This window comes from Rhinolophus sinicus, chromosome 3, assembly GCF_057876585.1.
Source record: "Rhinolophus sinicus isolate RSI-liver-muscle chromosome 3, RSI-T2T, whole genome shotgun sequence".
Lineage (NCBI taxonomy): Eukaryota > Metazoa > Chordata > Mammalia > Chiroptera > Rhinolophidae > Rhinolophus > Rhinolophus sinicus.
Genome location: NC_142503.1, coordinates 34,163,712 through 34,189,465, shown reverse-complemented (window position 1 = coordinate 34,189,465; position 25,754 = coordinate 34,163,712). Strand labels below are relative to the sequence as shown.

Sequence of the window (25,754 nt, the reverse complement as noted above, 5' to 3'; positions counted from 1 at the left end):
AACCCTCCTCCCATCCAGAACCATCAGTTTGTTCTCTGTATCTGAGTTTGTTTCTGTTTTGGTTGTTCACTTATTTTGTTCTTTAGATTCCACATATATGTGAGACCATTGCATTCGTAATGCCTCTTGGTTGAAAGTTTTGAGAAGCAATCAGCTTTGACATTCTTGTTCCCCAAGGTCATGTCCCTTAGACCAAAAACCCATCCTGGTTCAATCACATGGGGTTAGAAGGTGAGGGGTCATGTAAATCAGACATAGCTGCTCAAGTCGGTCTCATCATCAAAGGTATATGGGTTTGACAGTTCCAGATAAGAGTCTTGGGCCCAGTTTCAAATTCACCTTTGTTAAAATCACTGCTGTACGTGTCTCATACCCTTCCTCTATGTTGTTACTTCCTTGAAAGCACAGGGTCTAATTCATCTCTCTATGCACCATGACGTCTTTTGTGTGCCTTTTGCATTTGGGAGAGTTCAATAAATATTTATTAAATTCATTCATATCTTTATTCTTATACTTTCATTTCTGTGTACCTTTAGTTCTCCATATTCATTCTTTGCTATCTATATTTTCATTTCTGAGTGAACAGAATTCAGGTTAAAATATGAATAAAATAATCCTTATTGCTGGGCTATGGCAGGTTGAGTGTCAGCAAAATGACTGAATTTGATTGTGACCCCTACGTAGATGGACTTTTCTGGCCAGACACTATAAAGTAACATCCTTAGAGTCACCGTACCCATAACTGGGCTTTCCCTAACAACTGCGTATCTTAATTTCTCATTATTTTAAAACCATCTTAACTGCTATGGAAATTGGCTGGAGATGGCATTCAATCTTTGAGTATTTAAGTAATTTAAGTAATAATTTACAGAAGAGAAGCAAGTAGTACTCTGCAGGGAGATAATTCCTAGTCTTTTTTTGACATTTTAAATGATTTTTCTGAATTTAAAGCCCCAAGTTTATTAGCAATCACTGCCTTGGTCTGAGTAAAATCCCAAAATTCCAAGTGTCTCTGTGTGATAATTAAAAGAGTTCTATTTAAATGGCACAGCTGTCCTGATGCCAATGACGACAAATTAGAATCATAACATTGTGAGCCTGAAGAGAGTTTACAGATCATTTAATCCATCCCTTTCATTTTACAGAAGAGGAAATTGATGCTAATATAGTGTCTATGACTTGTCACCCATCTAGAGGCAGAGCTACAACTCCCACCCACCTGATCCAGGGTTCGTCAGCCTCAAGAAAGTCAGCACTACTGTGGGCAGTGGGGCGATGCTGGAGATTACTAACATGGTGTGATACTGAGATTTATAATGAGACATATATTTAGTTCAGTTTATGTGGAGCTGTAAATGGTGAGCGAGCCATAGTGGCTAAGAGTAACAGGTTTGTGCACAGTCTGGAAAATTGATCCTTTTTTGTGTGGCTCCCTTTTTAGCTGCTTGTCAGCCCAACAGAGTGCTCGTTTCTTGCTTGCCAGTCAGACAACACTGATAAAGTGCACGGTATTTTTAGGGGGGAGGGGAAAGGACACAAAGGAACTAGAAAACATAGATGAGTGAGGCAGGGGTAGAAATTCCACCAAACCAGGAAGCTTTAAGGGTTCTTGCAAGGGGCTTGGGGACCCCTAGCCAGACTCTTCAAGCTACTCTGAAATCCTGTCCTAATTTAGTTTGAAGCTAAAGAACCCACAGAGGAGAAAGGAATTGTATGACATGAGGCACTTGACTCATCCACAGTAGGCACAAAACCATTTCAGATCTCAGTGGGATCTGTCTGCTTCTTTGGCCCTTGGCTCCATGCTAGGACCTCAAAAAAACCTTAATTAATCCTCACACCAACTCTAGGAGGTAGGAACTATTGTTATGCCCATTTGCAGATAAGAAACAATGTGGCAGTCATGGTATCAAGGCCCTGGGAGCCTAAGGGACTTGTCCTGGGACACTCAGGTAAGATGGATACAAAGCCAGTGGCCATATTCTTAACTATGACATGGCTGCTTCTAGATCAGAAAGTCTCAAGAAGCTCCTTCCAACTCCAACACTTTTTAGTTTTGTGATATCTAAGTATGGGGAAGAGGGTCCCCCAACTATCCACATTAAGGAACAGGTTACTATTGTGGGCAAGAAGAGCTCAGTCCTGCAGGAGACTGCTCAGAACCCCCTTCAGAGGTGTCCCACTCTAGAGGTAGGAAGCGTGGATATTTTTCCACCAAGTTCCTTCTGTCACTGGTTGAGAACTGCTCCTATGAGAATTCACTTTTGCCTGCCTTGGGATTATATGGGCAACCATACATGGGCCAAGCATGTTCCTAGACCTAGAGTAAGCCCCCATGCAGATAGCTGCAGGAACTCGCAGAAGCAAGTCAACAGTATGAATGCAAAGGCAATCTGAACTGGGGACAGACAGTATCCTTGGCATTCATGCTACAAGTTCAGTATCAGTCAGCTAGACGTCTGCTCCTTATCTCAGAGCTTGCAAATTTATGGCCTGCAGAACATACACGGGAATTAGTGTGATATAAAGCATGGTTGGATTAAAGATAATTACAAAGCTCTTTTGGTCCCAAGTAATGGAACCCAATCTGCGCCAGCTTAGGTTAAAGGGGACTTCACTGACTCATGGAACCAAATTCCAGAAAAGATAAGGGAAGAGCTGGCACCCCAGCCCATGCTGTACATCTTCGCTCTGTCTGCTCTCTTTTCTTATTATGGTCTAGCTTCTTTGAAACAGCAGGAGACTTGGCTACCTATAGCTTCCCTTCTTCCCTTCCAGAAAGGAGCAGACCCTCTTCCTGTAGAAGCCTTCCTGAAAGTTTCAAATTTGAACTGACTGGCAGGGCTCTGCATCAAGTGCCATCCCCTGACCAATCACTGTAGCCTGGAAAGGTCATGAGAGTTGATGGGCAGCTCCCATTTTCTGGTGGGCGGCACATAGTGGGGGGCAGGATGAGTGGAGGAAGTAAGAAACAGTTCGCTTAGAGAAGGAGTGTGAGGCTCCCAGGAGAATGGAGGGCTGCTGGGCAGAGGAAACATGTCTGCTGAGGAGTGAAACAAATCACAGATCATCTGCTGAAGAAAAGGTCAAACTGGATTCTATGCTTAAAAAGCTCTTTATTACAGAACTCAACTAAGGAAGGGCAAATGAACTAATCTTTAATTTTATTAGGAACAAAAAATGTCACTAGCATTGATTCATTTTTAGTACATGCATTGGCATTTTGTCAAACACCAATGTTGCAGAGAACACACAGAGGGGGAAACGTGGCCCAAAGAAGCTGATCTAGAAGGCCCTGGACTCTTTATCAGTCAAATCCAGTTTTATCAGAAGCCTCAGACCTGGGTGAGGCTTCTGCCTTCTAGGAGTATGTGTCCCAAATCAGGCTGTGAGAGTTTCTGCACATGACTCTTGGCCTTGAATGATTCATCTGATAGATAGTTGCTCCCCAAATTCAATGAACTACTTTGAGGGACTGTGGGGACAGTTTCCAGGCTCTCGGCCTCACATGGAAAGGTGTTGGCTTGGTTATTAGAGGGCCATCAGCTGTAATCAGATGGCTATCAGCTGTTACCAGTTAGCCATTGGCCACTAATATAATTGCCGCCGCTACTCTACGGGGTTGGTGGAGAAGCGGATGGTGGATTGCAGCTAGCAAGTTGGTTGGCAGAGCAGATGGCAGATTGCAGCTCCTGCCTCCTGAGTCTCCAACCGAGCTGCCAGGGAGAATATAGTGGTATGACTCCCCTATCCATGGCTCCACTGGTGTTCCTTTTTGGCCTCACCATGTCCTGCATTCTTGTGCGGGGAGCTGGACCAGAGTCCCTTCATGACAGGGACCGTCCTTTATTATAAAAATAAAGCTCACATTTGAGGATTGATTATGTCGTTTTCTCCTCTCTCATTCTTACTCATTCATCCAACACATATTTGCTGGTGTCCATGCACCAGGACCACACTAGGGATACAGCAATCAAAAAATAACCGCCTGCCCTCCTGGAGCTCACTCTGGCCAGGGCCACTGGCGGCCTCAAAGCTGTGTTAGGGTCCTACCCCCTCTAGGAATCCTCCCTCCTCCCAACTCCTTCAGGCTCCGTTTGTCACCATCGCCTGCTCGCACACTTAACTGCACGGCAGATCTTGCCCCGCAGGGCGAGGGCCACGTACGCAGTGTCCTCTGGCGCCTGTCTGGGTGCTGGGACCCTCGCACCAGCGCCGTCTGATTTCACCGTGGGCCGGAAGGCCGCGGGTCCTAGAGTGAAGACGAGCGCTGATGAGGTGCAACAGCTGCAGGTTGCAAAGGGCTCTCCCCGCCCCAGTCCAGCCCCCAAGCTGGTTGGGGGCGGCGCCCCCTTGCCAGACTACCGGTCAGGGCCGCGGGCGGAGAGGGGCCGTGCAGGTAGCTCGGCGGCCGCCGGGAGCGAGCGCTGGGCGCGGGGCCGCCGCGGCGGGATGGGGCGGCTCGGGGCTCGCCGCCTTGTCCTGCTCGCCGCCTGCCTGGGGCTCTGCGGGGCGCGCGGGGCGCTCGGAGGTACGCGCCCGAACTTCCCCTCCCCGTCCCTTCCCCGGCTGGCCGCGCGCGGAGCCCGCTAGGAGAGGGTGGGTGGCGAGCAGAAGGTAGGGCGCGGGCAGGGAGACCCCCTGTGCTCCCGGAGCCGCAGAAACGCTGCGGCCGGGCCGGTGCTGCCGCGATTCCGACTTTAACTCTCGGGCCGGGCGTTCTTTCCTGAGCGGGGCGGCCTGGGGAGGAGACTCCTCGGTCCTGCACAGTGGCTTAGGCGCCGTCGCGGAAAACTTCCAACTCCCGGCTCCGTGCGGCCTGGCCCCTCCAATTCCGGCCAGGCGTGGAGCCCCAGGGGAGGGCCCTGTACCTGACCTCCGCGCGATCCTCGCCGCGGAGTTGGGGTTTCAAAGCCGGTCTCCTGGTTGTACTCCGCGTAGCAGCATGAAGGATTCCTGCTGTCCTCCCTTCTGATCCTTTTCAGCTTCGCCCCTGACTCAGGCCCCGTGTGAGTTACTGGGACTCACGTGACCATCACAGGTTTGGGGACCTTAAACTCAACCCCGAAAGCCTCTGATTGCTGGCCTATTGTTCCATAAATCCCTCTATATGTTCGCTTAAATTTTCTGTGCCCAATTCGCTGTTAGTGCTTTACATTTCCATAGTGCTCTTTAGAAGTCAAAGATTACTAATGAAATCAAGTTATTGAGACTTTCATATAATTGAACCCAGCACTTGGGCCTTCCCGCCTTCCATGGCTCTTTGAAATTTAATTCAGTTCAACAAAAGACTTCCTTCGAGCCAGTTTTAGAACACATTCTAGATCAAAGGCCTGTATCTCTTTGTAGTAGTCACATTAAATTCTGGACGCTTGTTTACGCGCAGACAGGGTCACTGCTGCCGACGCCGCCTGAAGGTTTCACTAGGAGCTGTGGAGTAACGTTCCAGCGGTGACTAACCTGTAACAGGGGCCTCGCTCTTCCCTGTGGCCCCGGGTCTCATTGTAGTTCCTCCAGGTGTGCCCCAGTCCTGCCGTTTCCAGGGCCCTTCCAGAGCTCCTCCCTCCTCATCTTCCTCCTCCATTCCGGGTTCTTCCTCTACCCCTTCCCCCACCACTTTCTGCCTGGCAGGCAGGATGGATTGGGCCAATCAGGGAACTGGAAGTCTGAATTTTCTGTAATTTGAGGCTTTGGTGTGGCCATGAGGGGCAAAGTGTGAGCTGCAGGCCAGAGATCTGAGAGGACATTGGGAACAGATTGGGTGTGATGGACAATGAGCCCCTGATCCTGAAGGTCAGTGTATGGTGATGAAAAGCCCATGGCTTTGGAGTCAGATGGACTTGGGCTTCAATCTGGTGCTATCATATATTCTCAGATTGACTTTGGGAAAGTTACTTTACTTCTCTAGGTCTTGAGTTTGCATCTGTAAAATTGAGATACTAGCTTCTTCAGAGAGGCTTGAATAAAATACTGTGTAAGACTTCCTAGCAGCATGAGGACTACTCAATAAATGTTCCCTCCTTTCCCACTCATTACCCTCTTTCCTCTTCTTCTGTGCAATTAACTTGGGTATGAGGCCAAGAGCCAATGGGTAAGATATCCACTTAGGGGGTTCCAAATGATGACAGGAGATTTATTGAATAAAAATTCCATAACATATACTTTAACACATATACTGTTCTTCACCCATGGCTCCAATTGCATGACAAATATTGATAGTGAGGTCGTAACAAAAGCTACTTTGGAGCATTTCGGAGAATATTTTCTTGAGTGTGTGATCAGCCAGATGTGTGATCTAAATTTACGTTTCTTCCTTATCTCTTTGTGCAATTCAGTCTGTTGCTTTGAAGAATCTAATTGTCAAACTTGGTTTCTTAGAGGACATAGGGTGATGTGTCCTCACTTGGCGAGTCTCACCACAGCAGAAAGCCACCTTTGTCTGGTAAACAGATTGTCTCAGTAAGAATATCTTCAGCATACATCCCCAGGATATCTCTATTTGCAAATCAAATATCAGTACTGTCACTAACCACTTTCTCAAGGTACAGTATACACTTAATACTAGACATGTTGTCAATTGTTCAATAATTCCTCATTTTTCTCATACCTTCTTGTCAGTTCCTTTGCATTATTTATATATTTAATCTATGACTTGTTTGCAGGAATTTTTAAGTCATCCGGACCCTTTTAAAAGGTTGAAATTAAAAAATAAAAGATTCTGAAATACAATGGTGAACATATAAGGGAAAATAGAATCATAAAATTTAATGTTGAATTAAGCAGAGAGCTGAATGTTTGGGTCTCCAAATTGGCTTGAACCCAAAACTGTTTAAAAATGAGTATGTTCACAGTTAACCGCAATTCAGCTGGCTTATGGGTGAAAGAATGGTTGAAGTTGTTCCTGTTGAACTACCAGGGAAATTCTCTCCTTAAGAACATTTTTTAAAATTGTTGCATTTGCTGGAGTTTTTTTTATTTTTTATTTATTTTTTTATTTTAAGAAAATGATCCTTTTTGTGAGGATTTGTTTAGTTATGGAGAGGTAATATCATTGTCAACCCAGTTAATCAGGCAAACCCGCATGTGGTGTGTGACTGAATGGGGAAAGAGAGGGAGAGAGAGGGAACCCTGTCGACCCTTCCCCCTTGTAGAAATTCTTTTCCCTTAGGGAGACTTGTGTACCCAGTAGGTGAGACCCACATGCCAACAGGATGCCAATCCGTCTGTAACATAGAGATGAATAAAGCTTCAGTTCTTTCTTTTTTAGATAACCACCCCACCCCCACCCCCTGCCCATCGCCAGAAGTCCTAATATTTTCTTCTGGCTCTGCAGTGAAGAATCTTGGCACCTCACTTGCCATTTCTGCCTGAAGCCGTGGTGCCCAAACCCAAATGGTTACAGTGGCCAGTGAGTCATGGTGGGGCAAGCAGCAGCTGGAGTGGCAGGGGGTGGTGTGGCGTGGGGGCCTGTGGTGCTGGAGCATCCACACTCCACTCATGGGTGCTGCTCTGTGGGAATAAATGGGTCCCACAGTAGACTGAGTGGCTGACTTATGTAGGGAAACCAAAAAGCCCAGGTTTTTATTTCAAATCTCTTATTTAAAACAAAATTAACTTAACCAAAAATATAGCTGTATAGGTTATACAAAGCACAAACAAAACTCATACCCTCTGCTTCTGGGGCCTTTTCCAATGCTACTGCTTCATTCACCTCTGTATTCCCAGCACTTAGTGCAGTACCTACAAATGATAGGTATTCAATAAAAATATGAGTGACTGAATTCCCCCTGGGGACGGTGGTGGGCTGAAGAACATGTCACCCCCCCAAAAAAAAAGCTCACATACTAATTCTCAGAACATGGAATATGTTACTTTCAGTGGCAAAAGGGACTCTGCAGATGTGATCAATTAAGGGTTTTGAGATGGGGAAATTCTCCTGAATTATCCAGTTGGGCCCTAAATGCAGTCACAAGGTTATTATAAGAGGGAGGCAGAGGAGTCAGAGTCAGAGAAAGAGATGTGATGATGGAAGCAGAACGCAGAGTGATGTGATTGCTGGCTGCTGTCACAAGCCAGGAAATGTGGTAGTCTCTAGAAGATGAAAGGCAAGGAAACAGATTTCCCCCTAGAGCCTCCAGAAGGAATGCAGCCTTGCAGATACCTTAATTTTAGCTCCGTGAGGCCTATTTTGGATTTCTAACTTCCAGAACTGTAAAACAATAAATCTGCGTCATTTTAAGCCATTAAATTTATCGTAATTTGTTATAGCAACAATAGGAAACTTATACAGGGAATTTCTGTCCGATTAAAATGATAATACAAGAGCCATATAGATACTTCTGACAGAGATCAAGCATGCCATCAGAGAGGAATGAAGAGGCTGGGAGCTTTAGGGAAGGTTCTGCCCTGTGGGGAGCGAAGCTGGGTCTAGCACTTACTCCTAAAACTGTGGCCGGGACCTGGAAAGCTCTCTGCCAGTGGGGTAGCATAAGGGTCACATAGTGGAACACCCAGGAGAGGCCCCAGGCTCTATAGTCACTAAGGAGGGAGCTGTCAGGTCTGCCTCACTGCTCCATTCCAAGGGGTGCGACCGGAATCTGCAGCCTATGTGAATAGCTCCCCTTGGCGCTGTGCGGGGCACAGTCTGCAGGTCCATTCACAGGGACTGGAGAGCGTCCCACTGCGAGGCAATAAGGGCAAGGGTAAGTGTTGGTTTTCTCTTTGCAGCCTAAGCAGTTGGCATGGAGGCTAATGTTTGGGGAATGAATGAAACATGAGAGCCTGGTGAGCCCTGTTCTGAAACAGCAAGAATTCCAGGGCTGTGAATGGCTTGGACTCTACCTGGAAACCCAAGATTTGCACCCTCTGGGCCTACTACCCTCCCCATCCCACCCTCCCAACAGTGTCAGCAACACATTTAGCATAGAGATGTGGTGCCAGAGACTCCCTCCCACACCGCCACCCCTCTACCCCCCAACCCCCTAGCTCAACATCCCCTCAACTGCCTGCTCTGCAGCAAGGGAGCAAATATCTCTTCTGCTCATTCATTTTGTTCCAATTTAAATATTAGGGAACCCGAGTTTTGTTGGAGAGACTTTTAGAACTGTCCCTGCTGGGGTTTGCTTTCAATGAATATGGAGGTTGGGCCTCCCAGGGCATGTTAGCTGTGTGTGCTGTTATTTCTTACTTGTAAGTTTTCTTCTTTCTCAGAGTGCTCTGGATAAAGTTAGTTATCTCTTGAATAAATATTCAACTTCAGTTTGGTACAGCATGCAACATGATGCCTTAGTAAAACACTGTAGAGATCCTTAAGAGTAGGTTTGTGGGGCAAAATGTAGCTTTTCTTTCCCAGTGAAGTTGTTCCATTCCAATGACACAGCATGACAAAGAGCTGTTGTATAATGTTATAAAACTCCTCTGAGGGCTTCTCCTTAGGACTTAGTATAATACAAATACTTTAGCAGAGAAGTTTTGTTTCTGTTGTTTTTTATTTTAATTTTTAAAATAAGCTTCTACACTTATGATATGTCATCTGTAGAACATATTTGGAAGAGGGGCGATATGTAAAAAGGTCCAATATAAAATTACCCCAAATATTATATTATGAAAAAGCAATTCAAATTTTCAGTGAAAGCAAAGTGTTCTGAAATCTTTTTTTGAAATACTTTCTCAGTAAGTTTTCATCCTCTTCTTGGTTCTCCCTCAGAGTCACCAGACTGATGTTTCTAAAACATACAACTGATATGTCTCTTCCCAACTGAAAACCACTAATGCTTCTCCACTGTCTGCAGAATAAGGTTCAACCTTCTTAATATGATTTGTAAGGCCCTCTGGTGCGTGGGCCCCTACCCTTGGGGATTCAGTTGGTCAGTCAGCCATTTGCTCCCCTGTTCATTGAAAATTTCTTGTCCTACACACACCACCATAACAGAGCAAAAGGAAACCAAAGCCTCCCTCTCACGGTCTCCTCAGTAAGGAGATACCCAGCCAGAAATCTAGAAGTTAATCTGGATTTGCCCCCTTGTCTTCTCTCTTTCCCTTCCCTGAGAGTCCAACTTTAAATATCTCCTGAACCCACCCACTTCTCCCCGTCTGCTTCCCTTCACGCGCTATTCCTTTGAATTCTTTCTCTGCATTTCATCCAGAGTCAACTTCTAAATTGCAATCTGATTGTGTCATTTCCCTATTTGATCCCTTCATGGCCCCTTTTGGATTGAATCTGAACCCTTTGATTCAAAGCTATCATTTATTGAGTGCCTACTATGTGTTGCATGCTGTCGTAGATGCTGAATATTGAGCAGAAATCACAACTAATAAAGGCTCCTGACTTCAAAATCTTACATTCTATTTATGGTGGTTTGGTATTGGGGCTGAGTAATAACCACAAAAACAAAGAAAGTAATTAGAGATCATGATAAGGACCTTGAACGCGTAGCTACCCATTGGGTGTGTGCATTTGCAAGCGTGTGTGTGTGTGTGTGTGTGTGTGTGTGTGTGTGCACTTGCGTGCAGTTGCACATTTTGAATTGGGAAGGCCTTTCAGGTGGATGCAGTGGCATTTGCCCTCTGACTGTTTGACTCTGAACTCTCATGACTCTGCAACTTCTACCCTGGCTTCCTTACCTCCCTCACACTGTGCTCAGTCAGACTGGACCTACAGTTCCTTGCCGTCATCTCTTTCCTTCCTTCCTATTTCTCCTCTCTTTTTTCTCTTCTTCTCCTTCACCCTTCACCAGCTCTTCTTAGAATCCATTGCCTTGCCTAGGAGACCTTACTTCACCCTCCCTGACTAGGCCAAGTGCTTCTGTTTTGGTCTGCATTTCACAGTTAATAATCTAGCAACCGTAATTGCTTAATTAGCAGTCTATCTTGTTCACCATTGAATCCCCAGTACCAAACAAACACTTGATATATTTGTGGACAGAATAAGTGTGTGTATAATGGCACACTTAAATCTTCCAGGGAGAGATGACTAATAATTAGATTGCTCCTTCCCTCATATCCCAGCTGGGTCCCCAACAAGCTTCTGCTATGTCACTTGGATGAGCTCTTCTTTCTGAGCAGCTTTCTCCTCTGATTGCTAGCCCCTTTGTCTTGTTAATTCCCTACCTCCAACTCCTGATAGTACTGGCACATAGTAGGTGCTCAATAAATAGTAAGACCCTCCTCCCCAAAAAACAAACCCCAAAACAAACACAAAACATGAATCAAACAAAAAACCAGAAAGATGTAGCTTGGAAGAACGAATGGGAACCAATTCTAAGGTAGAGAAAATAAATAATCACCCACTTGGGAGAAATTAGAAAGAAATAGAAATGCTTACTTTCCATGAAAATTATTTTACCCACCTTACTGCCAAACTTTGGCTTCCACTCAACCATTTCACGTTTTATTTAAGCACACAAAACTGGGACGTTGCTTTGATTTTTGTTGAACTCGATTTGCTACACACATATAATACTGAAATCATACCTTTTCCTTCACTGCAGGTAGAGATCACCTTTCTTTTTCTAGGAGTTGGTTTTACCTGTGCTTCTCTTTGTTTTTCATTGTTGTTTTGAGGCACTTACTGGGGGCCACAAAAGTTGGGGTCAATTTGGAGGAATGTGAGGAAGTTTTAAAACCAGAAGTTTTAAACCTGTTTCCTTGTTTTTCCCCTGAGGCAATGGAAATTTCTAGCCACCAGCCGGGACTAGAATTGATTTAGTGCCAGAGAGGTGAACCATGGGAAAATATAGGGATGTTGTTTATTAACATAACATTACTTAGTCATTCTCAGGGGTAGATTTTGTGATTTAGAAAACATTTCCTGGTTTTGAAAACTTAACAATACAGCCTAAGTCTTTCAAAAATTGGAGTGTGGGGATTCAGTAATGGGAAGGCCAGGAGGATAAACTAGGATAGCTAGTGGGGTTGTCATTGCTTATGTCAACTTTATGACCTTAAGTCTACGTTCTAGTTTTATTGAGTTTAATTATTAATGGCTGTTTTCAACTGGAGAAAAGGGTGCTTGTACATATTTGAGAAAGTCTGTAGAGATCATAATCATCTCTGTATCAACTTCATATCTTGGTGAAAACACTGGATTGGTGGTTGGGAATGCCTGGTTTTTGTCTTAGCTCTATTTCTAACTAATTGTTGACTTTAGGTAAATCCCTAAGTTTCTCTAGGTCTGAATTTACTCAATTATAAAATAAGGGTCTATTGGGTTAGTTTAGTTTGATTCAGTAAATGCTTACTTGCTCCCTGCCTATCTTAGGTGTGCTTCCCTAGAGAAAGAGGATTAAGCAGGCATTCCTGTGTTAAGTGAATTATTGAGTGGGTACTACAAGGAGAGAACTGTAAGGACGTGAGGGAAGCAAGATAGGGCCCCGGAAGCAACCAAGCAAAGATGTGATTTCAGCTGATGTAATCTCAGCCTGATCCCACGGAGAACACTGGAATATGAGTGGCAACACGGAGTTCTACATACTTTATACGTCTGTTTCAGTCAGTTATTGGCTATCAGTTGCCCTCCAAGGCAGGGATTATAATTTTATGGAAATTTCTGTATAACAAAGTTAATCAGCTGGAAGATGTGTGCACCAACCCATTAAAAAGGATCTAAATGGGGCACCAACAGAATCTATTGTACCACCTGTGTGCCAGGTACTGTGCTAGGTATTAGAGAGAGAAAGATATAAAAGATAAGGTCCCTGATCATAGGAAACTCATGGAATAGTGCAGGAGATGGATGAATAAACAAGGAATTTTAATAGGATATGTACTTCATCATGTACCCATTGTGCCATCTGCACCCATGGTGGCAGATGAGAGGAGCTGGCTGATGCCACTGGCCAAGTCATTTTGTCTGCCTGGTTGTTTAATGCCTGTTCTGTGGTGGATGATTTCTGGTGGACATTAACATGCAATATAAAGATCTTCCCACTTCATACTGACATTCATGCATCTCTCCCACATCTCCTTGTACCTGCTCTTTCAATCTGTCTCATTCTAGGCTCCTGACCATCTGGCTGGACTATTTACCAACTACTATCAGTCTATATATTTTAACCTCAGGCCACTTCTCTCTCATATAAGGAGGATGATGAGGTATGCCATGCAAAATTCTATCCATTTGGAGGATTTGCCCTCAGTGTTTTCCATAGCCACCCTTAAGAAGAGCTGTAGTGCAGTTGGAGGCCATTTTCAGCTTACATTCATGTGATGAAGCCAACTGCTCCATGAACCAAGCTTAGGTGTTTTGCTCCTCCAACGGCTGGTAATAAGGGGCCCCAATGCAGTCATATGTGTGAGTTGAGGAAAAGGTGCTGGCGCAAGTGTGGAGATGACATTACCATCTCATGTGCCTTTGGTCTTATTCATGCTCCATGCCAGATGTACCATTTCCATCCCTTTAGTCTCCCCGTTCCACCAATTGTCATCTGGCAATTCTGTCATGTCTGTCTCAGACTGGGTCATTGCACTTTCTATGTTTCTAGGAACCACCTTAGCAGTGAGTTTACACCACTTCCGTCAGTCTTTGCCAGCATGTTGCATCCTATGTCCCTGGAGAGTGCTCCCAAATCTGTGAATTCTTCCTTATTCAACCTTATGTTTCTGCCCCCTTGATCAGATACCCTCAGTCCCATGTGTATTCTTCCAGCTACTGGCAATACATTCTAGATTGGTCCTGCAGCTCCTTTATGGTCTAGTCCCTTTCTTCCCATATCGAACACAGCATGTCCCCACAAAGGTTATGTTATAACTTAACCTTTGTTTTTGGTCTAGGGGCCAGGAGGAGAGATGGGCACATATCAGGGGTCACATGTTGCTAGTGGAGAGAAGCCTCTGCATCTTTTTTAAGCAAGGGGAGTGCCAGCATTCATAGGGGAATAGGCCACCTCTGCAGGCTAAGAGTATTCAGAGGGATCTGGGGACCCAAGATATTTGAATGCATTAATCCAAATGTCCCCATTCCATATGTCAGGGTTCCATTCTTCCCCAACCCGGGCCTTAGCCTTGTCAGAGCAAACCTGTCTTGGTTGGGACTTTATTTGGAGTTCCACTACTCCGATGATTAATTCCTGGGTGGGAGTCTCAACTTCCTCTGGCCTCCTGCTGTAGGATATGAGAAAAAATTTGTATGCTACCAGGGAAGCCCTCCAGCCTTCACACTTAGCTTGTAATTGTCAACAAATCTCTCCTAGCTTTTCCTTATCTTTTTCTTAAACTTAATTCAAACTTAGCAATAGACACCCAATTCCATTGACCTCATGATTACTATTGGCCCTACATTTTTCATAGATTGCTATTTTGTAGCCCACTAATGCATTCCCTTCTGCTATTACATCAGTTCACCCACAAGTGACTCAGGATTAACTCTGTGGAAGGCAAGGAAGCAGTATTGAGTAGATGGAGAATTGAGTGGCAATTCAGCTTTAGTGGAAGCCTCAGCCATGCTTCTTGAGAGTTCTAAAGAAGGGCTGACCCGTCAGAGCTGTCTTGAGTTGGGGCGAGAGAACATTGAGCTTTTATACCCCCATGTCGGATCCGTGGGCCTCCCCAGGAAGCAGGTGTGGCATTGGGTAAAGCAGCTGTCTTTAGAAGGGTCAGAAGGGAGGTGACAATATAAAGTGGAATCATCATTGTGTGATAAAGTTACTAACTTATACTTCTTTTTTTTTCAAATTTCTCCCTAGCATCTTTTTATGGTGAAAGCTATGTAGAGCTCAACATCAGAGAAGTTTCCTCTGAGTTATCTCTTCGATTAAAATTTCAAACAAGTAAACCACAGGGATTACTTTTTCTTGCAGTTGGGAAAAATGACTACTCTATAATAGAACTTCTCTCAGGAAACGTATGGGTAAGATTTTAAAAAATTCTTAAAAACATGGAAGCATTCAATTACTGGAAAGAAAAACAGAGAGAAAGAGAACAAAATTATTGTCCCTTTGATTAGTATTATTTCACTAGAATGAAATCATGTGCCATTTGTAAGGGTGGGATCTTCTCCAATTTTACCAGCATGTCTTAAATATTCTGACTCTGAAAATTTCTAATCTCAATATGTAGTCCATAAATGTAGGAAGAGTTTTCATGTCCAAGTTTCTCTCTCTCTCTCTCTCTCTCTCACTCTCTCTCCATAAGACACTATGAGATGAGACTGATTAATTTATGATTCTTTCTCTTTCAGGTGAGAGTGAATTTGGGTGCAGGTGAACAAGTACTTTCTGAGCAAAGGCTTCGTATGGATGATTTGGCTTGGCATTTAGTGGAACTGGACTGTGTTAAGGATACTATCTCTCTGGTTGTTGACAAACGTTATGAGACAACTGGCCAAATCACTGGTGGGATGCGCAATTTGCACTTTCAACATGGAATCTACATAGGAGGCCACGGTGGACTTGATGTCCCTTACCTAGATGAAGAGCTCCCCAATTTCCGTGGATGTATGGAGGATGTAGTATTTAACCAGAGGGAGATCCTTGCATCCCTTAGATCTTACCCTGGTTTTAAGAAGGTTTACGAGGTGTCACTAGGATGCAATGATGAATTTTTTGCAGGAGAGGGTGAAGCCATCAATTTCTTCAGCTCCAGATCCTATGTCACCTTCCCACAATGGAGGGTGCAAGGAAAAGGGCTACTGGAATTTGCTTTGCACACCGGAACTGAACAAGCCTTGCTTGTATTTCAGTCAGGTAGAGAAGGAGATTTTGTTGCCTTGGAAATAGTTAAAGGTGTATTGAGGGCTCATGTAGGAAGGAATAAGAGTAATACTCAGCTCTCTTCTTCTAGCTTAGTTAGTGACAACAAGTGGCATGTTATTCAACTCAGATTCACTGAAAGTTATCTGGACCTGATGGTGGATGAACAAGGGGTCAGGATGTTGCTGCCTTTGCAAATCAAACCATTTGTATCTGAAGGCCCCCTCTTTGTGGGAGGTCTTGATAACCATAAGAGAGAAGAAATTAAGAGGTTAGAACTTCCCTCTGTGCATAGGAAATCTGCTCGAGGAATCTCTTTCAAAGGGTGCTTAAAAGGTTTGGTAGCCAACTCAGAAAACAGAGCATTAAAGGATGCCCTTGTTTCCAAAGACATATCTGCTGGGTGTAAAATGAAGAATAGTGATACCGAACATCCTTCTATAACAACCATAGAAAATCTGCTTCAGTCAGAAATTCCCCTTTCTACTGCTGTTCGTGAGGTGGGTGAACCTTTTCTTCAAGATGCAAGTAGCTATTTCTTGGTTCTAAATAACTTGGAGGTCCAAGAAGGTGGGCAAGCCTTACTGGAACAAAGGCATGTGAAAGTGGATATGGAATTTAAGGATTTGAATCTCCATCATTCTCAAGTACTATTTAAAATAAAGGAAATGCCTATTCATGGCTTCCTTCGATTAGATGTTCCCCCTGAGCAGGAAATGGAGAAGGCTTTTACTATGTTAGATTTGGGGCAAGGAAAAGTTTGGTATGTCCATGATGGTTCAGAAGAACCTAGGGATTATTTCACATTTTCAGTCTCTTCCAACAGCAAGAAGAAAATGCCATTATATCTGCAAGGACATGTTCCCTATGTGTTTAACATTATTGTCATTCCAGTAAATGACCCCCCGCACCTTAAGCTCCCTGAAGGAAACTTGCTTCTTCTGTTTGAGAACTCTAAGAAACGACTGACTCCAAATATAATACATGTGTCAGACCCTGACACGGATTCCTTGAGTCTTAGTTTTTCAATTCTTGGCAACTTCAATTCAGATTCTGGGTTTTTAGAAAATGCCAATGATCCTGGGAGAGCCATTAATGGTTTTACACATGAAGATTTAAGAGATGGCAACGTTTTCTATGTGCACAGGGGCCATCGGAACTCCCGGATCCTTCTCAGAGCAAGTGACGGAGAGCTGGTTAGCAATACAGTGGTGTTACGGATCATGGCTGTTCCTTGGGACTTTGAAGTTGCCAATAGAACTGGGGTGGTTGTACAGCAGGGTGGCACAGTTCTGATTACACAGAGTAACTTGTCAGTGGAGGTTAATGGTGAACGCCATGAGATGAAGATCCACTATGTTATTACTTGTCTACCCCAGTTTGGCCAGATTCAGCGGCAGGGATCAAGTGGTGAATGGAAACCAGTTAGTACCTTTTCTCAGCGTTCCATTGATCAGGGTCGGGTTCGGTACTGTAGTACATTCAGAGAATTGCAGCTAGAAAATGTTACAGATCACTTTAAATTTAAAGTTAACATAGAAGGAAAAACCAGTGGAGAGCTGATGTTTCCTGTTACTATACACTGGCTAAAGTTTACTCTTCTGAAAAATGTTCCTCTTGAGATCGATAAAATAAACAGACAAGTATTGAATTCTGATCATTTACAGGCTGTGACAGAGGGTGTGGAAGTTGCTGAGAGGGAGCTACATTTTAAATTGCAGACCCCACCGAAGAAAGGAAAATTGCTACTTGGCAATAAAATTCTAAAAAGAAACTCAATCTTCAGCCAGGAAAACATTACAGACTCAAAGATAACTTATGAACCACAGGAGAGGTTCAGGGAAGACACACAAGATACTTTTAGGTTCTTGATTGTTGCAAAACACATAGAATCAAAAGATTATACTTTTACAATAAGCTTTAAAACCGCTAAGACACGCATTATTTTAACCAACAGAGGATTATTTGTAAAAGAAGGAGAAGGGAAATTAATTACAAAATCGGAATTATTCGCTCAAACCCTGGAGAATCAGACCTTCCAATATAAAATCACCAAGAGTCCTCAACATGGGACGCTGAAACTGATTAACTTTTCCGATTCTCTGGGAAGTTGTGACAACGTTACCACATTCACTAATCAAGACATAGTGGGGGAACGGCTGATGTATGTCCACGACGACTCTGAGACCCAGTGGGATGAATTCTTCCTTGTGGCTTCCACCACAGGCCAAGAGAGAGATGTCAGGGATCTTGACATGGAAGATTTGTCTCCAGAAATCAAAGTCACCATTTCCGTTGGGCTAAAGAATGATGAGAGACCAGTGCGCATGATAGATAAGGTCTTCCATGTTGTGCGGAATGGCCAGCGCTTGTTGACCCTGGCAGATCTCTGTTACCACGACCCGGACTCAGATTTCGATGACGGGCAGTTGCTGTACATCCGGCGGGGCATTCCAAATGGGGACTTGGTACGAGCCAGTGACCCCACTCAGAAACTCTACCAGTTCAGGCAAGACGACCTCCAAGAAGGGCGTGTGCTCTTCAGGCATCGGGGTGCAGACTCGGCCCGCTTTGTGCTGTTTGTGACAGATGGTGTCCACTACACGTCGTCCCTTCTTGAGGTCAGTGTGTCAGACCCCTACATCCAGATAGCCAACAACACTGGGCTGCTTGTACAGAGAGGAAATCACAGCACCCTCACAGCAGCCAACCTCAGTGTGACCACAAACCAAGATGTTAGAACGGACAGCGAGATCGCATTCCACATCGTGCGGCCCCCAAAGCATGGAGGAGTGCTGCTCAGCAACTCCGTGTCCCACTCGTTTACCCAGCATGACTTGAAGCAAGGACGTGTGATTTATAGGCATGACGGCAGTGGCAACTTTGATGTGTTCAACTTGACAGTGAAAGTTAAAGATACATATTTGGAAGTGGGCGTCTACGTGCAAGTGTCCTGGGACAGCTACCAACATCACACCCAGGTTCTACACAGCAAGACCCTTGTCGTTGAAGAAGGAAAACCAGTAAAGCTGAGTAGAGGTAAACTCCCGGTAGGTAGTCGTCCTGGCACCATGCGGTCTCCTGCTCCCAGAATCATAGGGGCAAATAATCTGTTTGCTTCTGAAAGCGATTTTCGTGTTGATTTCTTTTCTGGTATTTGGAATTGCTTTTATAAAATGTAGATGCCATTGAGAAGAAATGCTGGAAGCTTTCACTATTTTGATACTGCTAATTTTGCTATAGTTGGAAATGGAATGTAAGCAATACTAAGCCTCGTTTTAAAGCTGTGTGTACACAGGCACACAAGTATGTGTGAGTGTTTAGTGTAGGGTGAACTGGGAACGAGCAGGGCATGTAAATAAAAGAGCTTTATTTTTAAAGTTTTTCATAGCGACACTGCCAATATTTTATTTGGTATGAGTTACATTTGTAATGTGATGAAGCAGGGTATAAGAACTTTGAGTAACCTAGCAATCATAAAAAGGATTCTTAAACCAGCAGAGGATACCATATTACACAGTTTATTTCCTTAGCTCTGAATGTAGCTGTATTTAGTTTCTTGAAATTGATGGATAAAATTTGCCTAGACAGTAGAATTCCAGGCATGAGACCTCACACCAGAAGCTACCTGGTTCCCTGGGACTGCTACTTGGAAACTTCCAGCAGGCACAGCCCTGCTGATCAGAGTTAAGAGAAAGTGTTCTTTGTCGGGTAATCTCATACAGGGTGTGTAAAGTGATTTATGACAATTGCCACAAATGCTGGGTATTCTGTCTGAATCTACCCTCAGGATTGCAAATAAGTTTACTTGCTTGCTAAATGCAGCCAACAACATCAAGTAGAATTCAAATCAGAAATAGTTTACTAAGTAATGAGGGTTTTTTTTGTATCTTATATTCTGTATTTTGAAATATTAGTCTTAGAACATAATCCTCCATATTTTTACATAGATTTATAATCATCGGTTTAAAGGCTGCTTAATATCCATAGAGGAGATATACAATATGTTTTTTTATTAAATTTATTGGGGGGATGCAATATACAGATGACATATTATAGAACTCTATACTTGAAACTTATGTAATGTTATTAACCAAATAATGAATTTTGACTAAGGGAATGTGGGCTCACCAGCTTTTCTCCATTCTTTTTCAGGATCTGGGGAGTTTATGTTTAAGTTTCACCACAAGGGGGCATGTGCAGTTCAGACTGTAAATCGGTTACAATGACAGTTTTGAGATAGATTTTGCTGAATCAGTAGATTAAATATATATTGAAAATGCTGAGCCAGTTAAAATGGGAGAGAAAAATAAACTTTCCTGTAAAGTCTTACAATTTTAATCATTCACGTGCTGCTTCTTTCACTATCTTTTATTTCTCCACCAGTTTATTTCTTTCACCTTGACTATCTGAATCTTGGGTTTCTTGCCACTGTGGGTGATGCCGTGTTAATACATTAGTAGCTCTTCAAGTGTTGTTGACCATTGCTTTTCTTTTCCAGTAGGGCTAAAATTCAAAATATTGGCACAGTCACCGGAACAGACCCAGGCTTAAACTACATGTATCAACCCTGATTATAATAAGCCATTTGTGGGCATTAATAGAAAAAAATGTGGTTCCAGGGTCTTGATTCTTACATGCATTAATGTGTTTTTCTTTTTGTGTCTGTGTTGTATGTATGAACTCAAGGCTGTGCATGAAGGTAATATTCCTCCTGAGACATCCTTCATTGTCAGAACTCCACCAATGCATGGCTACCTCCGAAAATCTTTACCAGAAGAAAGCAGCTTAGGTGCAGATGCAAAGTCCCCTTTGGTTTTTACACAACAAGACATTGATGATGGTAATATCCATTATGTGCAGACAGCTCCGGACCAACAACAGGACCGTTTTTTACTGGATGTGTTGAATGGTTTCCAAGCTGTGAGGGGAGTTGAAATATTGGTGGATATCATCCCTAAGCGGATTCCTCTGGAGGTACAAAATTTCACAATCCAAGAAGGTGGTCACAAAGCACTTCTGGAAGACCACCTCAAAATTCCAAGCAAATATTTTGAGAGATTTGACTGTGAATTTGTTTTACTTAAACCACCAAAACATGGTTATATTGAAAATTCTCATTTTCCAAGAGTAAAGCTAATGAAATTTACCAGGAAACAGGTAATGACTCTTAGTTAATATTTTGGGTATGTTGGATAAGAGAAAAAAATTAATTGTTATTTAGATTCATCAACGCTTAGAAATGATGGGACCTCAGAGGGTATCTAGTTCAACCTCCTAACAGATCCTACAAGCCTTTTCACAGTAACCCCATGTCTAGCCATTGCTAAAATATTTTAAGTGATGGAGAAATTACTTCCTGAGATGGGCCCTTCCAGTTTAAAAACACTCCATTTGTTAGAAAGTTCTTTATGCTGAGCTGAAATCTGCCACTTAAAAACTTCACCTAGGTCCTGGCTCTGGTAGCTTGCAGAACAAATTGTAACTCCTTTCATGAAAGCTCTTTAAATCTATGAAAGAAAAAGTTATCAAATTCCCTGGGGTTTTATCTTTGTTAGGTGAAACATCTCTAGTTTCTCTAGCTTTTGCTCATATGCCCTGGGTTTCTAGCCCCTGCTGCATCCTGTCTGCCCAATTCTGGAGGAACTCCACACTGGCAACATCCTTCTCAAAGTATAACATCCAGATATTTAACACAGGCATGCTTTAATCATTAGTGGATTTTTGCATTCATTCATTCCCTTATTTAATCAACAGACGCAGATAGAGTGCATACTCTGTGCCATGCTCTATGCCAAGCACAGCGCTATCAATGGCTACAATGGCTCAACCCCTGCAATAAAGCAGCTGGACACAATTGCCAATCTGGTGTCCAATCAGCATAAAATAACCAGAGTCAACAACCCTGGGCTGCTATCAGGTTTCTTTGCTTTGGGCTAGAATGGTATTATTGTGAGACTGCTTTCTTATTGTAAGTAAAAGAATGATTTCCATTACTCTTTTTAAATATTGAAAAGTAACTGGCAGATCTCCATCATTTCCTTTATAAGCTCCTAGGTGAACTAGATGAATACGGAAAAAGAGCAAGTGAAAAGCTCTGTGTGGGGAGCATGCAAGGAGTGTAGTGTGGCTGGAGTTGCATGCATGTGGGGAGAGCAGTAGATGAGGTTATGGGAGGGCCTTCGACTTCACCTTTGACCCTGAGTGAGGTGGGGAGCAATAAGGGAGGGGGTATATAAGCAGAGGAGTGACACAACATGCCCCTGAACATGACTGGTGACAGGGGACTGAATACTTTTTAATCTTGTAAGATTTTCTGTAAGTTTGTTATGTCCTTTAATTTCAGCTCAGCAGATGTTTTTCTAGTGTTAGAAGTCTAGGACTAGATCAAGTCCCACCAGACTCTCTCCTTGGCCTCTAGATTAATACCTATTAAATGGTGTGTAATTTGGGGGAGTGACACTCCATTGAGGAAATTACGAATTTTCTCAGGAAAAATACTAAGGAAGTGACTTTTGTTTAAATGCTGTGTTCCTAAAACATGTTAGATTAAAAGTTATCTTGCCCTCTGATCCATGCCATCTTTCATGTTTGTTTTCAAGTAGCTTAAAAGAGCATGATCCAAGATCATGTGGTCAGCCTGTGATCTGGAATTCCTCTGCCCACGGAACTCCAGAGAAATTCTCAGCACACCTGTATATGAGTAGCCACAACTTTCCCTTGAGATTCCCCATGAACTTTTCAACTCTTCTCAGAAACACCTCTGAGAGATCAAAAGTCTTTGCTCAAAGGAAGTGTACTATACGAGTGGGTGAAGTTGAACTGTTAAAATTTTTGGCTGTATTTTATCAAAACAAACAACCCCAGGGACTTTTTCAGAAGTTCAACTACGCCTGTTGGGCTTTGAAAGTTCTCTGCTGTTGTATGTTTAGGGTCACAGACTCACTGAAGCCAAGTTCCCTTCTAGCTTTAAAATTCTCTTGGGCTCTGATTTTGATCCTGTGCTCTTGTGTATTCCCATCAGAACCTTAAAGACATGGAGGGCATGCTGATCAAATTTGCGGTTATTACAAATCCAGGAGGAACAATTAAATTCATTGGATGATCATTTCAGAATGAAAATTAGAAGAATGAAATCTAATAGGGATAAAAGTAAATATTTGCATTTGGCTTATTACAGTGAGGTAGATGTACCTTGACATGATAGTTTGTTTCCAATATATTTCATTATATTCTGTCCACAGGAGATGTATGGTAGCTAATATTGGGTAACATCTATTAAGAGAGGGGCCAAAAATTGATTTTATTCCGAAGGAGGAGAAACAGGATTGGGAAGGAGCAGGTGTCACCTCTCATACAAAGAACAGTTAAGGAAATAATTCTCGCTTAACTCAGAAAAGAGAAGTCTGGGGAAACTTAAGAGTTGCCTTGGCCCATATGTCTCCAAAGAACAGATATCCAACCATTGTTTGGAAGCTTCAGAGCCTTCCAAATATAACATTCTGACTTGTTCAACCAAGTAATTCACAACTTCAAAAATTAGTCACTCTGAATAAACAAGTACAGTCTGAATTTTAGTGGATGTTGTTCCATTGGAAGAAAGGTTAGATTATATCACTTACCTACAACATATTTTAGTGTTAGACATAGCCTTTGAACTCAGGCCTTCTGATGACCAGTCCAGCATTCTCTTTACTGCCTCATATTGCTTGATCACTCTGTTCCTCCCTAAACTTATTTCTAGAATGCAGCATCTCTTCATAAAAAACTATACAATCCATCATAATTTGCACTCTGATCGTCAGGATCAAATTTCATGAGACGAACACATCTGGTTTTAGAGAGATATAAAAAACTAGGATTTCTCTTGTAGCAATTTATTCATATTTTCACATCACATTTTAGTAAGTCGGTGATTTTTTGTTGTTGGTAATAGGTGGAAAATGAATTGATTTACTATGTTCATGATGATAGCGAGGAACTTCTTGACAATTTCACCATCTTTGCAAATAGCTCAGAGCTTGGAAAACAGAGTTTTCCCCAAACTCTTTTTGTGACTGTGGAATCAATAAATGATGAGGCTCCCGTAATAACAGCCAATAAAATCCTCCAGGTAAGTGCTCCATGCTCTTTGATTTATGAAAATAATGGTAGGGCTACTACTTTGATTTTCTTTTGTGTTATTCCTAATGCTAAATAGTTAAGACACATGACTATGTATGTCCAGTTGACAGATTCCTACTGGTTTAAAATGAATGACAGTTATTGCTATGATATTCTGCTGGGTACTATCGAGAGATGATGAATCACAATGAGTTACTGTCATATTTTATTTCCTGAATGGGCAGTACTCACTTTGTATTTCCTGAGGCATGACCTTTTCTGGTTTGGTTAGGAAGGTGTATGCACTTGCAAAATACAGCCTCCTGCAAGGTTGGAAACGTAGTGGTTAACAGAGTGGGCTCTGCTGTAGACAGATTGGGTAAGAAGCAGCTCCCCACTATTGGCTGTGTGACCTTGGGCAAGTTATTTAGCCTTTTAATTTGCTCTCATCTAGGTAATGGAAAATGGAGGCGGAGTTATGAAGATTGAATGATAAAATGATAGTAAAGCTCTCCCATGTGGTTAAGGCTCAATAAGTGGTAGCTATTATTACTAAAAAACTCCAAGGCCGTACCAGTTTTAGAGTAAAATAAGGCTGCCATGCAGTCATGTGTTTTGCTGGTTCTGGGAGCTTCTCTCACCCTCCACTCTTTCTGAGAAATCCTCTAGGGGTGTTCTTAAGCACTCACAGATAAATGTCTTAGCTGCCACATGGTATCCATCATTTTGCTCCTCTCCTGATGTGGAGCCCTGCGGTAATATCTGCTGGTGTGGCTTCTATTGCCCACACAAAGGGGCTGATGCACAGGAAGCCTCTGTCTCTGACGACACCATTTCCTGCCACACCAGCACTACCCGTGTCCGTGCTGGTGATCCCATCGGTGCTGGTTTATATTCAAGTATCCCAAAGCTTGCATTTAATAGATTTTCTTGGTTTGAACTCACCCCTTCTTACTGTCCTATCTTCTAAGGATTGAACCCACTGTTCTGGCTTGGAGAATAATTATAGCTGTTATAATATTAAGTGTTCAAAAAATAAGTGTTAGCTATCGTTATGTGCCGGCTACTGCTCTAAGAACTTATAGCTCACTGAGATATGTTCTATCATTTCCCTCATTGGATAGATGAGGGAATTGTGAGATGGCTGAATGACAGGCTCAGGACAGAGTGACAGCATGGGAGCCTAATGGCTTGTTCATGCCTCTTTTCATGGTCTCCAGCAATGTCTGACACAGTGAGAAAGAAATATTTGTTGAAGGAATGAGTCAATGAAAATATAAACTGTCAATTCCCCCAACATTGGCCCATGTTTCAGAGACCAGGCTTTTGTCTTGGCTTTCTTCCTTTAGTATGGCTGCATTTCTGAGAGAATCCTCGGCCCCTCACACAAATAATCCCCCTGTGGACTCATTCATCAGCTACCCCTTCATCAGGATACTTTACAACATGGAGGAGGTCTCTGTGTTTGGGCTTGGGGGTGGGGTCAGATTGTTGCCCTCAGCTTTTAAGTCTCTCTGCAACTGCCCATCACCATAGCTCTCCCTGCCCTCCCCCAGGTCAACCCTTCCTGCCCACATGCTGCCTATCTGCCCTGTTTTTTCCTGAAGGAGAGGAAGTGGGGATGGAGGGTACATTGGGTACAGGTACATTGTCTGCAAAACTGGCTAATTCACTTTAGGTACTGCTATTATGGCCCAAAGTCATGGTGAGGAGAGGAAATAGCAAAAAAGGAAGAACATAATAAATTATAAAAATTGTAAACATTTGAAGATAAAGGGATGTAGACCAGGGCACAAAATTATAATATTGCTTTCCTATTACACGTATATAGTATAATGTGAATGAAATTGCGGTAAGGCATGTAGAATAATGAAGTCTTGTGCAGTGAAATTTATGATATAATCACGTCTGTTATCAATCTCAGCATAATTTAGACTTGATGAGAAAAAGTCAAGAGGCAGCCAG

General features: G+C 43.0%; 1 protein-coding gene and 1 long non-coding RNA gene across 3 annotated transcripts in view; one reads left to right on the top strand and one right to left on the bottom strand.

The window, feature by feature from the left end:
- Window positions 1-1,104: 1,104 nt before the first annotated feature.
- Window positions 1,105-9,903, bottom strand: LOC148758479 (uncharacterized). 2 transcript variants are annotated; one of them, XR_016020619.1, is made up of 2 exons: window positions 4,872-9,903; window positions 1,105-4,252 (listed from the first exon to the last, which is right to left on the bottom strand). It is a non-coding gene; the product is annotated as an uncharacterized LOC148758479 (long non-coding RNA). The 2 variants fall into 2 exon arrangements; XR_016020618.1 differs by having other exon boundaries at window positions 5,461-9,903.
- The window catches only part of LOC109453391 (chondroitin sulfate proteoglycan 4-like), a 54,639-nt gene continuing 33,204 nt past the window's right edge, over window positions 4,320-25,754 (top strand). Inside the window, exons 1-5 of the mRNA XM_074329209.2 lie at window positions 4,320-4,531; window positions 14,682-14,845; window positions 15,176-18,736; window positions 20,376-20,846; window positions 23,623-23,799. Coding sequence (XP_074185310.2) covers window positions 4,453-4,531; window positions 14,682-14,845; window positions 15,176-18,736; window positions 20,376-20,846; window positions 23,623-23,799 — 4,452 coding nt within the window. The 5' untranslated portion in view covers window positions 4,320-4,452. The remainder of the gene's footprint in view (window positions 4,532-14,681; window positions 14,846-15,175; window positions 18,737-20,375; window positions 20,847-23,622; window positions 23,800-25,754) is intronic.